The sequence below is a fragment of the Ambystoma mexicanum genome, chromosome 9 (assembly GCF_040938575.1).
Source record: "Ambystoma mexicanum isolate Mex_15411 chromosome 9, UKY_AmexF1_1, whole genome shotgun sequence".
In the NCBI taxonomy this organism is placed as follows: Eukaryota; Metazoa; Chordata; class Amphibia; order Caudata; family Ambystomatidae; genus Ambystoma; species Ambystoma mexicanum.
Window position 1 is genome coordinate 677,236,917 of NC_090931.1, and position 16,651 is coordinate 677,253,567.

The 16,651-nt window shown below is 43.5% G+C and overlaps 1 protein-coding gene across 3 annotated transcripts in view; it reads left to right on the plus strand.

Moving 5' to 3' along the window:
• NBEAL1 (neurobeachin like 1) overlaps positions 1-16,651 on the plus strand; it is a 2,018,929-nt gene that overhangs the window by 1,182,825 nt on the left and 819,453 nt on the right. For all 3 annotated transcript variants that reach the window (XM_069615520.1, XM_069615521.1, XM_069615522.1), the window contains one exon: positions 3,580-3,708. In XM_069615520.1, coding sequence (XP_069471621.1) covers positions 3,580-3,708 — 129 coding nt within the window. The remainder of the gene's footprint in view (positions 1-3,579; positions 3,709-16,651) is intronic.

Genomic DNA, 16,651 nt, shown 5'->3' on the forward strand with positions numbered 1-16,651 from the left:
CTAAAAAGCTCCTCACTTTTAGCATACCACAGTTTTTCTGCTCAAGCCTTTGTAAAGTGTATATTTTGACATATATGTATATTGTGTGCACAAGATCTTATTGTATTACTGTATTATTGTATTATGCATTTTACCCTGTACCTGTTTGGCCCCTGCCCCCCTGTGATGACTCTTCGGATGTCATCCCTTCTCCCCTAGTGGGAGCCTCTTTAATGAGGCCAGGGAGGTGAGGCTGCTACCCGATTGTCAACCTGGGGGTGGTACTCAGCGGGAGGATATCATGGGTAGGGATTCCCCCTGTGGGATGACGATCTGACGAGAATGCGGTATCCACGTAATTCCCCTAACCCACCTTCCTACCCTCATCACAACTACTCTTTCCCAGGCATTGCTATGAATCTCAGTAATATAGACAAGCAAACCTCTTTATCAAGTACTGAGACTAGGGAAGAGTCTAATAGACCCATTTAGGGAGACTGATGTTATGACTAGGGCAAAGAAGAATCCATCCCACCAAAGGAGGAGTCGGGTAAATTTTCTGAAGGTTACACAGAATAGTACTGGGACGAGCTGGAGTGGAGGCATGAAGAGTGCTCCTCTTCGGACTAGTGAGCGGTCTACTTTTTCACCAAATCCTATTGGCTCACACCAATACAAAATACTAGAGGGAAAAACGGACAAGGAGAGAGATCCTCAAAGAACGGGCACGAGAGCCCAGCAAGCCATCAGGTCTGGAAGGCTGAGAGAAACCGGGATTGTTTGCAAGCGGCAGACGGGCAAGAGGGGCAGAGAGACAGATTTTCTGACTGCAGAGCCGCCACAGGGGAAGCTAAACCGAAAAGGTGAGCAAAGACCCAAGTGAGCTGCAGGAGTAGTCTGTGGGTGAGACCGCACTTCCCAACTGTAGAGCCGCCGCAGGGGAAGTGGAATCCAGAAGGAAGGTTGCTGTGGTGTACCTAGGCACGTAGGTTCTGGTGAGACGGTCCCCACGGGTCAAGTCGAGCGAATGAGAAACCAGAGGCAGGGAGAGCCAACAGCAAGCAGAACCACGCCGGGGGACAGCATGGTCCAGGCAAGCCAGTTTTAAAGCAGAGAGAGAAATACTGCAGAGTCGCGTTGGCAGACCCGAAACATCTCCAAGCTGTCAGGAGAGCCGGGGAAGACATCAGAGACCCCATAAGCAGCTGCTATGCTACAGCCAAGACCATGCAGATACAAGGGTGATCAAGACAGTGGATGGGGGACCAAATAGGTGCACCAGACCCGCACCCCTTGGATAAGGGATACAGAAAGACACCCCTTTGATAACAAGAAGAGAGACTTTAAAGAAAAACTTCAAGAGTGAACCGCGCTCAATTGAGTTAGTAATATGAGTTTGAGAGAAGGATTAGGGATCCATATTTTGAAACTACTGATGAACTTTGTGTGAGAGACAGTACTTGGCATGCGGGTAAACCAAGTCTGTATGTAACATCAAGAGACGAGAAAAAGAACTCTGAGAACCATACCAAGGAACACAGAGCTTGGCAGGCGAGTGAAACAAGACTATGTTTGAAACTAGGAGACCTGAGGAAGGAGGAAACCAAGTCTTGCAATCAGGGTCGGGGACCCACCACAGCTTAGAGGAGCATCCATGCAGCTCATCTTCATCGCAGTACTTGGTAGGAGGAAACCAGTTCTGCCAACCAAGGTCAGGGACCCACCTTAGCTTGGAAGAGCCTCAAAGCCACTCCTCTTTGGCACTGTACTTATTAGGATGAAACCATGTCTGGCAACCATGGTCAGCGACCCACAACAGCTTAGAGGAGCATCCAAGCCACTCTTCTTCGCCGCAGTACTTGGTCGAAGAAAGCCAGGTCTGCCAACCAGGGTGAGGGACCAACCGCAGTTTGGAGATGTATCCAAACTCCTCCTCTTTGTCGGTGCAAGGTTAGACACACTTTTTGCTGGCTCCTGGAAACTTAAGATGCAGGTGATCCAGAACAATGCTATCGAGTCGCCCTCAACATACCCAAAAAAGAACATATCTCTGGTGCTAGGAGGAGTATTCATTGGCTTCCAATTTTCGAAATAATTATCTTCAAGACCCTATCGATCACGCACAGATGCCTCTCCAACACTGCCCCTCCATATCTCTCGCAGAAGTTCGCCTTAGCCCACGCTAATAGACCTCTGAGATCAGCCTACACCAAAGACTCCGACTGCCGAAATTCATCCGATCCAAAGCAGGAGGCGCACGCTTTCGCACCTTTGCGACCAGACAATGGAACTTGCTTCTGCCAGCTTTGAGAGCAGAACAATCTTAATGGGTGTTCAGGAGAACACTGAAGACTTGGCTATTTGCCTAATCTGGAAATCAAGCACTTGCGTCTAACCCCCTGACTTTTCTCCCTCCTCTTAAGCATTTGCGTAAGGGTTGTAACAGCGCCTTAATGCCTCTGGGTTTAGTGCGCTTTATAAATGAATAAAATAAATAAATAAAATAAAATAGTGCTTGGTGAGACAAGAACCAGGCTTGCTAAACCAAGAGTTGGAGACCCCGGAGACAGAGAAGTTGAACTGTGTTGCAAGCCTGAAAATTACTGGGGAAGGGAGACATTCCCCAGCAGTTGACAACCGCACCAGAGGCCTAAGGAAAGCTGGGGAGGGGAGACATTCAACCCACCATTTAAAGGAACTAATAAACCCTGAACTGTCTTTTTGCCCAGGAAAAGATATAATTTAGCGTGGAAGGGACAGAGTTAAGGTTCTGACATTGGACATTGAGTCTTTTTGCTTTCGCCATCCCGACGGTGACATTAGTTATTTGGTGGAGGCAGGGAAACCCCTCTTAGTTAGGCTTTTATTTTCATTTACGTAATATAATAAAAGTTTATGCCAACCATTATGACTCCTGTGTGTCAGGGTCTTACTACTGCACCCTTACACCCACTATATCTGCCCTGAGAGTATAGCCTTGACTGCTTTGACACCTTTACCCCATGGAGAGAAAAGTACATAAGAGAAGTCATGCAACTTATGTGATGATTGAGCTTCCTGAACAGTAAACATACGACCTAGGAAAATCCATTTAACAGTAAGCAAGATTTCTTGCTGAATGTAATTACAATTGTGACCTGTAACACAGTCTGCATCCATGATTTCTTTGCTTCTCTTCATCAGCTGATATATGTTAAATAGTTCAAACAGGACTCAATTGTGGCAAAATGTCATTTTGAAGTACTTAGATTGGGCATTCTCTCAATTTAGTAGTTTTTCCAGCCCAGTATGTTAGTTGAATAGGTCTACTAGATTTTATTTTCAAAGTATTTCCACAGTAATTGTAGGCTTCACCTCTTGAAACATGGTCCCATTAAACCTACTCTAACATTTTATGATCTACAGAACCTGTGAGTTTAGTGAAAACATTTCACAGAGAAACAGCTCTTTCATTTGTCACTAAATGCCTTGATGAAGTAGACCATCTAATTTCTGCTCATGCCTCACAATGGTTCTGTAGTAGATTTGGCGTTTCTAATCTGCTCTATCTATTCCATTCATTCTTTGTTTATTTTCTGTATATGTTTCACTTCCCAACAGCTTTTGGAAGAGGTTGTGACTCTCATGGACACTCTATCAGTGTGGTACTCTACTGGCCCTGAGTGGGCCAAACTCTCACAAGTCGAAATCCGTCTTCTCCTTGGATTCATCGGACAGGATAATCTGCAGGTTTGTTGAGTTCCTACTAAACTCTGCAGAGTTTTCAAAATATGTTTACGTCTCAGTTCTTCTTTTATTAAAAGTTGATTATTTTTGCTAGCACTGTTGTAGACTATGAATATATACATATATATCTGTGTGTGCGCTGTAAGGTTGCAGAAGTAAGAATCTTGACACAAGTTTGGTGGAAGTGGTTGTCATAAACCTTTATTGATTTAATAAGAAAGAAAACGGGTTTAGGGAAAGGCATAACTGTCTCTAACCACTAAGAGGGTGTACCCTGCATCAACAAAAGAATACTATGGACCTGTCAGGATGTCAGTCATAGAAAAAGTCCACCATCCTGCTTCTAAGCCTATTTCTGTCCTTTACACTTACACTTACAATTTAACTAAAGGAAAAGTGGGTGTCTTCTTAATTGCAGAAGGAGACCTCTCCCATTCTGGATGCCAACACCAAAGCGCAGTCCTGCTGCAAAATGAATGTATACAGTTCATTGTTCAAATGTTCATAAGCTTAGCCAACTTAACGATAACCCAGTTTCCCGCTCTCCTGGGGGGGAACCTCTTGCTGGGTTCCTAGTTCCTCTTTTCCACAAAATAACTTTCCTGAAAATTCTCTGGGGAATCGCTCTTCCCCAGTCTGTAGCACAAAAAAACGATCCTTCTCAGTCTGTTGCCAGGCCTGGTTCACTAAACTGCCAGACCTCACCGTAGACTTCTCAATAGTGTATCGAGCCTGGTTAACTCGCCTGCCAGACACAACTCTGGCTCTCAAAGGTGTTTGTTTTGAGCTCCAGTCCACTGATTATAAATGTTCTTGTTTGGAGGTGGGTCCTAGAGTCTTATGCATTCCACTGGTGGGCTTTGCCCACTTTCATCTGGGTCCTTGGTGGGATCCTTGTCCCTGTGCTACCTGGTGTCCACTTGGACATACCTGAGATACTCTCCTGCCAAGTACTGTCCTACCTAGGTGCACCCTCAATGTTTATTTCCAGTTGTTTGTCTCCTCTTTTATTCTCTTGTGTCCCTCAGGACATGTTTATTTGCTTCACACAGTTCGTGATATATTTCAGATTCTCTTTCTCACCCCCTTGTGCTCTTCAGGATGTTCTTAGTGGGATTATAAAGTTCATATCTATTTGTGTGCCTTCTTGTTCATCCCCTTGTAATCTTTAGGGTGCTGTTATAAAGTTTGCCAAGTTCGTTTTATACTGCGCAGTTTGCCTTTCTCCCCCTTGGGCTTTTTGAGATGTTCCTATCGGGTATATCAAGGTTGTAAAGTTAATTTTCTCGCACTCCCTGAGCTCCCTTAAATCCCCCCGCCCCCCGACTGGTGTGGCCCTTTCTCTACCTTTGGGAACTCTCTGGGTGGTCTCCGGTCTCTTCGGGAGTTGGAGCAAAGCTTCTCTGCTCCTGCTGCGTTCGGCGTTCTCCTTCTCACGGCTCCGCTCCTCCAGTGTGTGTCTCTAGCCTTCGGCTGCCCGCGTCTCTGTTCCTGATCAGGTTTCGCTGGTCTGGCTTCCTGTGTCTCTGCCACCGATCAGGTCTGCCTCCCTAAGACCTCTCATGTACTTGTGGCAATCTGCAGCCCGGCCTTCAATATTCGGGGTTCCTCGGAATGGCACCAGCGTCTCCTTCCATGCTCCTCCAGGGCTGGCTGTTGGACCATGGAATGAATCCTTCCTCCCTTTTTACCATCTGCTTTCCCTTTGGCAGCTGTACCGCGTGTGTTGGTTCTGCGTGTGTTGGTTCTGCAGTGGGCTTTTGCATCCTTGCTTCATCCTCCTCGTCACTCTGCTATTCTGATTTCGGTTTAGGAGAGTCTCCCACTTCTTCGTCCCAGTTCTTTTAAGAGTGTCCTATGCCAAACCATAAACAATAGTGGTGTGGGGGACCAGAGGGACTTGAGTGGTGGTTAAGAAAGGTGGGGACACCAAAGGGGAAGATGAATACTACGTTCTCTCAGAGCCATTATCACCAATCCCATGAGGGTTTCCCCTCCCATGAGATCCACGTGCTGAGTACTACCCTCAGGGGGACTATCAGGTAGTGGCCTCACCTCTATGGTCTGTTGGAAAGGGGCCTCCCCCATGGAAGCTGTGACAATACCTTGGGATTTGTCACATAGAAGTTGATGATCAGTTAAGGTAAGAAACTTATCGCAACAAAACCCCTGAAATTAAACGCATTTGGGAAATCTGAATCGGCTTAACTCTGCGCCTTCCTGCTGATCTTCCCTATAATACTATATACCCTATAATGCAATTTTCTATGGCATTGTGAATACCTTCTCTTCTAATAAAAATGTCCTCTTGGGCTTTGCAACAGGAACGTTCCAAGTTAAGCCGGTTCTGAGTTTCCCAATGCGTCGAGTCTCAGGGGTTTTGTTGCAATACGTTTCTTACCTTAACTGATTATTAACTAAAGTTTTTCATTGAATTTCAAGGGTTTTGTTATTCCATAGATTTTGTCCGCACCACTGTCCATGGCCTTTGGCCGTACCCACTGGATGTTTTAGAACATTACCAGACCACTAGCAAATGGCCTTCTGGTGTGCTCACTGTCCATTTTAAAAACTACAAGACCAGAGTGATTTTTTCACCTCCAACCTCACTGTATCTGTTAAAATTACATGAAACTTGTTTTAATTACTTTTTTGCCATAGCTGTGCGTGTAATTCAGGTTTCCTGTTTTCAGTGTTTATTTATTTTACTTCTGGGGTTGTTTTTCAGTGTTTTAAAATAATTCTGAATCTGTGTTTATCTGCGTTTTCCTTGGTGCCCCATTCAAACAATCACGTACAACTCTTTTCCAGTGTAAACACAAAAATATTATTTTGTTTCATTGCATGCTTAAGTAGGGTAATAGCTCTCATGACCTGCTACAAGAATAACATATGCCGAGGTTTGAGAGGTTAACCTCAAAATGCAATCCGCTCAAATACCTGTTTTGACAGTGGTATTATTATGTATCAAAGATGGCAGGCATTGAGAACTCACAATTGTTTTAGGAATTGCGCAGTGAGTTTAAATTATTTGCCAAGGATCACACACTTTAGTAAAACAGCATGCTACAACCCCTTGGTGACTTTTGTGATACATCACACCTCCCCAATTAACTTCTTTTAAGCAGCATGCGAAAGGGAACAAAATGACTGGCTGCAAGAATAACATATGCCAAGGTGCCTTTGCCCCCATAGCTCAAAAGCTAGCATACATAAATATAAGCACAGTAAGTGAACACATATCCTAAAGTGAAATATACAAATGTAGTTCAATTGACCTTCCCCTTAGAAGAAAGTGTGCAAGACAAAATAGCATTGGACTTTTACAAAAAGTAACGAACACCAGAAAAATAACCGGAGAGAGGAAATGTTCCAATAAATATGCTGGTAAAGTATAAAAGGTGCTCACCTTTTAAACCCAGCAATCTGTATTTGAATATTACCTGGAAAATAAAATCTCAATACGAAACAAGTACTTGTGGTCTTGTGGGTAAGCATCTGCACTGGGAACATGACAACCTGAGTACGATCCTGGTAGCTAAATACTCGAGCAAGCTTGCCAACCACAAAAAAAACAAGGGGTTGCGTCCACCCTCTGAAAAAAAGTTACGCTGTCCATCCACATAGGTACTTTACATTGTGCCCTCTAAAGCGGCTACAATCAGGGGAAAATAACGGCACCAGTGTCCAGGAATGCAACATTTCTTGCCACATCCTGGGCAAATACTCATGACTTATTTGCCCTTTCATCATTTCCCCTCCTCACCTCAATGTCTGGCTTTCGACATTACTCTGCTTTATAAAGATAACTTGAAAGTACACCTACCATAGTGTCACTAAAATATATAAATCCTTCTAGAACTATGTTATGCAAAAAGTGTACAATTGTGGTATTATTTCCCCCCACCTCCCATTTTGACTGGGAGACTACAAATACAACAATGCAACTCAGCAAAGGGCAACAAAAATTGTCTCTGGGAACATAGAAGATCTTCAAAACATATTGGGGCATATTATATCACACGGCCCACGGTAGCGGGCGTGTAGTTATGGTTAAGTTGCTAAACTCATAGGAAGAGCACTTTTTCGGCGGCTTATAACTTTGCTTCACCTGGAGGAATCCTCATCAAACTTTGCAAAAAAAGTATATGACCGACTCTGAATGTTTTCGCCAAGTTGGGTGATGTTTCGTGCAGGGGGGGCAAAGTTATAGGGGGTCCCCAACATTTTCTTTTCCATAGGCTGAATGTGGAAAATGTGTTTTTGGTGGAAATCCAACCAGTATTAATTTAGCAAAATACTGAAATGTATGTTCCAAAAATGGTGTGATATTTGGGTCCGCTTTGCGGACCGAAGTCTCATTGGCCTGCGGTATGCCGCGATGTCGGCGAACATTGGACGCGGCCGGTGGTTGGCTGGAGGGAAGCGTGCTGTGCGTCAACGTTTTTGGGAAACACTGCCATGGGGTATCGCAGGATAGTAGCGCGCCAAAAGGCGTTGGAAAACATGGTTTGATGGATTGGCTGTGTGAAAGAGGGCGAAGCAAGATATTGGCAATGTTTTGTGCTGTAGGCTACGGCTCCCGGCGGTTATATTGACTTTATGTGTTTGTGTCGTTTTACGGCGGTGGGTTTATGGCGAAATGTTCTCATGCTTGTCTGACTTGGCTTGTTGTGGGTAAGGCGTAGCCTTTTTACTGCATGGGCATGGCATGTAGAAAGAGCCTAGGGCTTGCTCACCACCCCTGCAATGTAATGCCTCCATGCATGGGAGAGCAGTGAGGCACTTAGCGGTTAGGTATGCGGCCAAGTTTGGTCACACGGTTGCTGCAAGGGAGGCCATAACGACATGGAGAAATGGAAGGATTGTTTGGCAGCACACTGTTGCGATATGGACCATTCCTGCAGCTACCGACGTACACTGCATTGGTGGTTAAGTGCACAGGGGACTATCATATGTTGGTCAGTGTAGGCAGACTGTATAGGGGATGGACTGTTTGAACTACTGCCCGTAGCATTCAAATTCTAGGAAATTCAAAGTGCACAATCATATGTGAATTCAGTCAAAAATCTATCATCGCTGTTCTTAATTGATGCAGAGTGTCAGCCGACATGTGTTTAGACGTTCGTCGTTATCAAGGCAATCATCAACTAACTCTAGGACCAAATCCTAGATTCGAGTTTAGATCGAGGTGTTTTTTGTAGAGATTGTTCTCAAGGCAAAGCCATCCATTCAGAAATACTGGCGCTTGGTAGATGCACTGAGAAGAAAAGCTGGAATCAATAGATGAGATGCAGCAGCTCTAATAATGCTGTATTGCCGTTAAGCATGTTGGTGAAGTCTATGACCTAATCAGAAGGGCTCGGTCCCTTTATGGTGCTTCTGTATAGGGGATGGTGAGTGCATTGGAGATAATATGAGGATATTTGCAGTCTGTGTACTGTGTTGTGTTGTGCCTGCAAAGGCCCTACTGCCTTGTGTGCATGGCTATGGCTCTTGGCCGGAACAGTGTGGGCACTGGTTGGAAGTAGGTGTGAGAATGTTGCCTTGTTTGGGTCCGTTAATGTAGCTATACATACTTGTAGACAGGAAAGCACCGTGGGAAATGTTACCATGCATGCCTCCATTTCCTTCCAGTGGGTGTGTAGTAGGAGTACCCAAGAGCGTAGGGCCTGGGCACAGCCTTGCTTTACGGAGGGCACTCAGACTGGCACAATGAAGGAATTTGTACGCATGTACTCACATATACTTTATTGGTGGGCAGTTGTAGAGGCGACTATCATTTTTTGGTGAGTGCAGGCAGACTCCATTGGGGATGGGGAGTGCATTGGAGACAATATGAGGATATTTGCAGTCGGAGTGCTATGTTGTATTGTGCCTGCAAAACCCATACTGGCTTGTGTGCATGGCTGGGGCCCTTGGACATAACAGGGTGGGCACTTGTTGGAAGTAGGTAACAGAAAGTTGCCTTGATTGGGTTCATTACTGTACTGATATGTTCTTGTGGACAGAAAAGGTAAGTGGTCACATGTTTCCATGCTGGCCACTGGTTGGAAGTAGGTTGGAGGATGTAGCATTGTGTGAGTTTGTTAGTGTACCCATACGTACCGGTATTCAGAAAAGGTACGTGGCCACATGGTACCATGCATGCCTCTATTGCATTTTACTGGGTGTGTTGAAGGAGTAGGCTATTGGGTGCATAGGCAGAGGCCTTAGGCCTCCGCCAGTGTACCCAAGAGCCTAGGCCTTGGGCACAGCCTTGCTTTAGGGAGGGCAGTCAGACATTGGCACATGGAAGGAATTTGTACGGAGGTACTCACATATACTTTATCGGTGGGCAGTTGTAGAGGCGACTATCATTTTTTGGTGAGTGTAGGCAGACTCCATTGGGGATGGGGAGTGCATTGGAGACAATATGAGGATATTTGCAGTTGGAGTGCTATGTTGTGTTGTGCCTCAAAAATCCCTAATGGCTTGTGTGCATGGCTGGGGCCCTTTGACATAACAGGGTGGCCACTGGTTGGACGTAGGTTATAGAATGTTGCCTTGATTGGGTTCATTACTGTACCAATATGTACCTGTGGACAGGAAATGTACGTTTCCATGAATGGCTCCATTGCTTTGCATTGGGTGTGGCGAAGGAGTAGTCTGTTGGCAACAAAACTGCAACGAAATGCTGCCATGTATGGGATTACTGTGATATTGGTATGTGGATAGCACACATATGTACAAAGAGTAGCGTAGGTGTTCGGCACAACACCTGAAACGCAATGTAGGCATGTATGGGAGGACTGTGATAATGGTGTGTGAATTGCACAAATACGTAGAAAGAGTGCATTGAGATCAGGTAGAGTACATTGGGGATGGGGAGTGAATTGGAGGTAATATGAGGGGAATTTGCAGTTGATGTATTATGGTGTGTTGTGCCTGCAAAGGTGTGCTGGATTGTGTACATGGCTAGGGCTCTTGGATGTAACAGTTTAGCCACTGGTTGGAAGTAGGTTGGAGAATGTAGCGTTATGTGAGCTTGTTAGTGTACCCATACGCACCGGTAGTCAGGAAAGGTACGCGGCCACATGGTAGCATGCCTGCCTCTATTGCATTTTAGTGGGTGTGTTGAAGGAGTAGGCTATTGGGTGCATGGGCGAAGTTGATATGATGGTGCCGTACAAATGGTGCCATGAATGCACAGATGGCAAAATACATAAAATGTGTTTTTACAGTGGGTAAGGACCAGTTATATGTGTTACGAGGCAACGGTGGGTGATGTCAGACTGTGTTTGCTGCTTCAGAAGATGTGGGTGGGTGGTCCATCGTACACAGTTTGGTGACGTGCTGCATGACCTTATTTGAGGCTACTGTTCAGGAAAGGAAAGCAGTTAGTATGAAAGTTTGTCTAGCATTATAAGGCAGTTATGGGCTTTAAATGGTGTTTCCTTTACACAGTAAAAAAGGGAAACAGAAGTTTAAAAAGTTAAGCAGTAAAGCAGTGGTTGCAATATGGCTGGGGAGCTATGATCTATGCGCTGCAGTGCAATATGGGTTTGATACGTTTCTTGGAAATGGTGTACAGAACAAAGAAAATTACCTAATGGCCTAGACAGTTACGTAAGATGTATTAATGCATGCATGAAGTTGTAAAGTTGTATTGTATTGTATTTTATTTATATAGCACACCAAGCCCTGAGGCAACGGGGCACATTTGTTAGGTACAGATACAGATATGCATATATACAGTTACAGACATGGAGCATCAGGATTACATGCATGGTAGATGAACAGAGGTACAGTATATAACACATTTTTACATAATTAACTTTTACAAAGATAGCATGGCACACAGACGTCTGTACAAAGATTGGATGATCGGGAAGGAGAGTACTAGGATGAGTTTAGCTCTTATGGATTACTTTTCTTTCTGAGTGAGCCAGGTTTTGGCCCCATTGCGGAATTTAAGAATGGAAGGTTCTAGCCTGATGTTGGGCGGTAGTGTGTTCCAAGTTTTGGCTGCGAGGACTGGGAAGCTTCTGCCTCCTGCTTTTTCCAGTTTGTGCCTAGGTACAATGAGGAGGTTGGAGTTGGAAGATCTAGTTTGTCTACCAGAAGTGTTGAGTTTGAATTTGTCTGCTAGGTATTTAGGTGCTTGGTTGTGTATGCATTTCTGTACTAGGTACAGAGTCTTGAATTAAATTCTTTGGTTGATGGATAACCAATGGACATTGCGTCTGAGATCTGAGATGGTCATTTTTCTGGGGAAATTGGTGGCTGCTCTGAGCGCATTGTTTTGAAAGATTTGTAGTTTGTGTAGATTGTGTTGACTGGTGCCTAAATATAGCTTTACAGTAGTCCAACTTGATCAGTATCAGTGTTCTGGCCAAGGTGATGCAATTTTCTGTCGTCAAGAATGGTCTGCAGGCATTGATAAGCTTACAAGTGTAGGTAGTGGTGGACGCTGCAATGTTGATTTGTTTACCTAGCGAGAGGGTGGCATCAATGTACATCTAATGTTTGACGTCTTTAGATACTTTGATGTCATTGCCGTCAATATTAAAGGTGTTGAATTTGTTGTCCAATTTGTTGAGTCTAGCTTGGGTGCCCACTAGGAGGAGTTCAGTCTTGTCGTCGTTGAGGCATAGAACGTGTTGTGCCATCCAGGCTTGGATGATCAGGTAGATGTCGTTGAGTCGTGAGTCCGAGTCGTGGTTGCCTGTGATGTGTATGAGAATTTGTGTGTCGTCAGCGTAATTAGTGTAGGATATGGATCTGGATTGTGCAGATTGTAGGGTAGGTTACTGTAGTGTTGTTAATTCAGTGTGTGCACTTATGATAGGCTTAGGTGACCAGTGTACGTAGGAAACAGGTTATGTATTCTGTGGAAGAAGTAGCAGCCATTGTCAACTGTAGTGGCTAAGGGGTAGGTGGCTGTGTTATGTGTGGGGTTAGTGGTATGTGGATAGATGTTTGTATGTATATTACTGCAGTGCAGCAGCAATAGTGGGCAGGGTGTACAATGTTTAGTGTATGGCTGGAGGCCCTACAATGTACAGGGTGTAGTGAAGCGTGTAGGGCGTAGACACAAGCTGCATAGTGTAATATAGGTGTGCATTGTAAATGGTGCTATTGGTATGTGTATAGCAGAAATCATTGCACTGTGGATATTGTAGAGAAGTATAATAGCAATTGTTGCAGACTTACTGTTTGGATTGAGGAAGGCCTGCATTGTATTTTGTGCATGGAGTGTAAAATGTTGTGGTACTGGTTGCTGAATTATCTGTGGGAAAAGAGAACAGAATATGTTAGCACAGGTATTCCATTAGTTTGCAGTCCACTACATAACATTTCTTTATTTTGTGGACCCTCATAACTATTACTTCCTAAGTACTATGCTTTGAACCAGTGTTCCTGTGGTTCTTTGCATAATCATTGGGTCTGTGGGGAAAACAAATCCATGCTGGATACAAAAACAACCTTAGAAATGTTGTTGCTACTATGGTGCACAATGAATGATAGTGACGTTTGGAGTGGTTACAGCACTTTTTAAGGTGTACTCTTGAAGTAGGAGGAAATGTAATGGTGTACGATATCTGGACTATACATGTTGGTAGGATGGGTGGCGTTGTATAGCAGTGGTGATTTGTAAATGTTTACCTGCTTCCTTTTTGTACCACTGTTTGTTTATGAGTTTGGTTGCTGCTGGTGGTTTGCAAGTATTATGACATTGTTCTGTGCTAGTGCAGAATTCTGACGGTAGTTACGTACCTGTTGCCGTACTGTAACTGTTCCTACTTGAAGTGTTTGACGCTATGTTTGTAGCACAGTAGTTGTTGAAGGTTGAGTTGGGTAGTTGTGATGCTGCAAATGACATTGTCATATTCAGGTTGCAGTTAGATAGCAGGTGGCATATTCTAACTGTTTACAGTGTCCGGTTCGTAAAAGGGTACGTAGAGAAGTTTGTGCATTCCTGTGGATACTTGGACATCTGTGTACATTATGAAGTGGTACTCTCCAATTATGGATTTACGTGATGATACGTCTATATGTGTTGGAGTTGTATGACTAGTCTCGGAGAGCTGGTGACTGATTTGCATAAGTGGTCATTTTAGAGGTTATTGAGGATAGTTTTGAACCCTCATACTTAGCACTTTCCCTTCCACATATCCAGTGGAAAATACTGGTACTGTACTTTGTGTACATGTACTGTTTGTGTGACTGTACTCCTTGGGTTCATTGGGGATAAAATTATCCAACACACACTGTAGTGTATTTCGTCAATGCTTCCAGTATGGTACGTTGCTTTAGGTCGATAGTGTGGAAGGAAAAGCATTTTCTGTCCACTTACGAAGGTACTGGTTGGTGCTGTGGGGAGTAAGGTATAGTAGGTTTGTACATCAATGAGTACATTTTGGCTTCAAGAATATTAAGTAGGCATTTGCAAGATTTTCGGGTAGTCTGTGCTTTGGACTGATGGAAGTAATATTGCATTCCCACCATGACGATTGCTTTCTAATGTATGTAGTATAGTGGCCCCATTGGTGGAGTCCCTTGTGTGGTAGATTATGGCTACAGTTGTGAAGGTTTTTTTGCCAAGTGATATCTGTCCGTGTGTGAAGGCAGTACGTTTGCAGTTGTTTTTGGTACTGTCGGCATTGTATCTTAAGGGCATTAATATCACATATTGACTATGTGAATGTATATGTAGCATCAAACGATTATCAGAATTGCATGACATACACAACATGCTATGGTTTGCATTTTGCACGAGTTGCTGAAATGGAATGGGGTCACAGTACACAAAGAATTTGTTAGGGACTTGCTCCTGAATGACTTGGTTGCAAAGTGTGCATGTATGTTTCCACATGTAGGAAATGTGAAAGATTTCATTTATAAGTATGTTTTTTCTTTCCACTATTTATAGTAAGTACATTGGAAATTCCTGTGGATCTTCTGGTCGGTTTAAAGTGAATTTCACCATTCAAGCACTGTAGTCCAATTCTTGTCTTATTCCTGAGACACTGTAAATGGTGTCAGGATTACTTACTGCATTTCTGTGAAGGACAATCATTTGCAAACACAACTGGTCTGCACCATTTAAATAAATGTTTTCAACAACTGCTGGTATTTGGAATAGAACATTGATTGTTACATTTTCATAGCAATTAACACCTGTTGTATTGGAAAATGTTAATGGTCCAGGTACTTCTGTGTCTGAGCCCTTTGATGGAAGGGTACGTGGTTTCTTTGCAGAGGCATTTTTTTTGTGGGTGGAGTTGGGTCTGGTTTTTACTCCTTTTGTAGGTGCTTTTGGTAGTTGCTGTAGTATTAGTTTCTTTCCATTTCTTTGATGGTAGTGTGGCGAAATAATTTAGTACTTCTGATGGAATGAACCTTTGAGGAATAGGGTACATTTTTAGATGGGGTGTGTACAGTGCACTCTAGTATTGTACTCTATGATGCAAGGAATTTCTGCACTGACTGCAGTTGCATCAAAATTAACTAGATAGTCCTTCCAGTGTATGTAGCCTTGACAGTGCTACGTAACTCATGCCTTCTTTGAAGACTGTGTTGCCAATATCAATCAATTCTTGATCTAAGGTTAGACCTTGCGATTTATGAATAGTTACTGCATAAACTAGCGACAGAGAAAACTGTTCTCTGCGTACATACATGTCTTTGAAAAGAAGGAATCCTATATTTTTGATTTCTAAATGTTTATCAAGCTTGATGTTTACAAACTGAATGCTATTGTCCAATGTGTATGTTTGGAAGTCAACAACTGTACCAAGTGCTCCATTAACTAAATCTTGCTCTACGACAATGTTGCGCTTTAGCATAGCTCTACAGTTGACACATAAAGTTAAAATCTTCTCCAAACCAGCTGTGTTGGAGATAGAGTTCTCCAAGGCTTGTAGTCGTGCTATGCCTTGTTGACACATAGGTATTGTCATTCCGTGTACGTCCAGTTTGTCTGTGACATGGATTTGCACTAGTGATTGTTTTTCTTTTTGCTGCATTGTTGCATTAAATTGTGCACAGCTTGCTAGAGTTGGCATTAAGGCCATACAGCTGGCATTTTTCTGAGCTAATGACATCCGTAGAACATGTGTTACTCCCGTACAGCTCATGGATGTGTCTACTATTGAAGGTAGACTGCGCCTCTTTGGTAGTACACCAATCCATATGTTTTTTAAAATGTTGCCATAGGTGAGGTCTGCAGACTGACGCATGTTTTAAGTTAGTTCTCTGTATTGGAAATGTTGCCAAAGATTTACATTCCCGATGCTTCCAAGACTTTTACGGCACTGTTTGTATCCTAAGGTATTGAAGATAGGTTCACCTTTGACTGGTGTCAATTGAAGGAGATCTACGAAAACAATGAAAAGTTTTCCTCCAAAGAGTTCTTCGTAGTCTGTTTTGAGTACCTCTTGCAATCTGAGGTAAATCAAAGCCAACATTAGTTTGGAGACTATGCTCGCCTCATCTATTAAGAGCATTTTCATTTGTTTCAAAAGTCTGCGTAGCTCCATAGCAGATTCTGCTGAAAGTTTATAGTACTCTTATTTGTTTTGGTATTCTACTGGAAGGAGTAGCAATCGGTGTAGAGTGACTCCACCTATGTTGTAGGCAGCCAAACCTGTAGGGGCGGTTATAACCACAGAAAGGTGGTTGTTTGTTAATTGTTGGAGGTATTTACTGATCATTTTTATTAAGAATGTTTTACCTGACCCAGCTTCACCAGTTACATACATCAGTACAGGTTTGTAGCTGTCACAGGTGCAAGTTTTACTTTTGTGCTGTATACCATGTTCAATGGTTTCACTTCTACAAAAATGGTACACTGTTCATCGTTTAGTTGGGATTTAAGTACTGCCAACTCTTCTGTAGCGTGCTCATACTGAAGCATAGTGGTGGTTACCTCTGTCATGGCTAATTCTGCCTCAATTGCTAT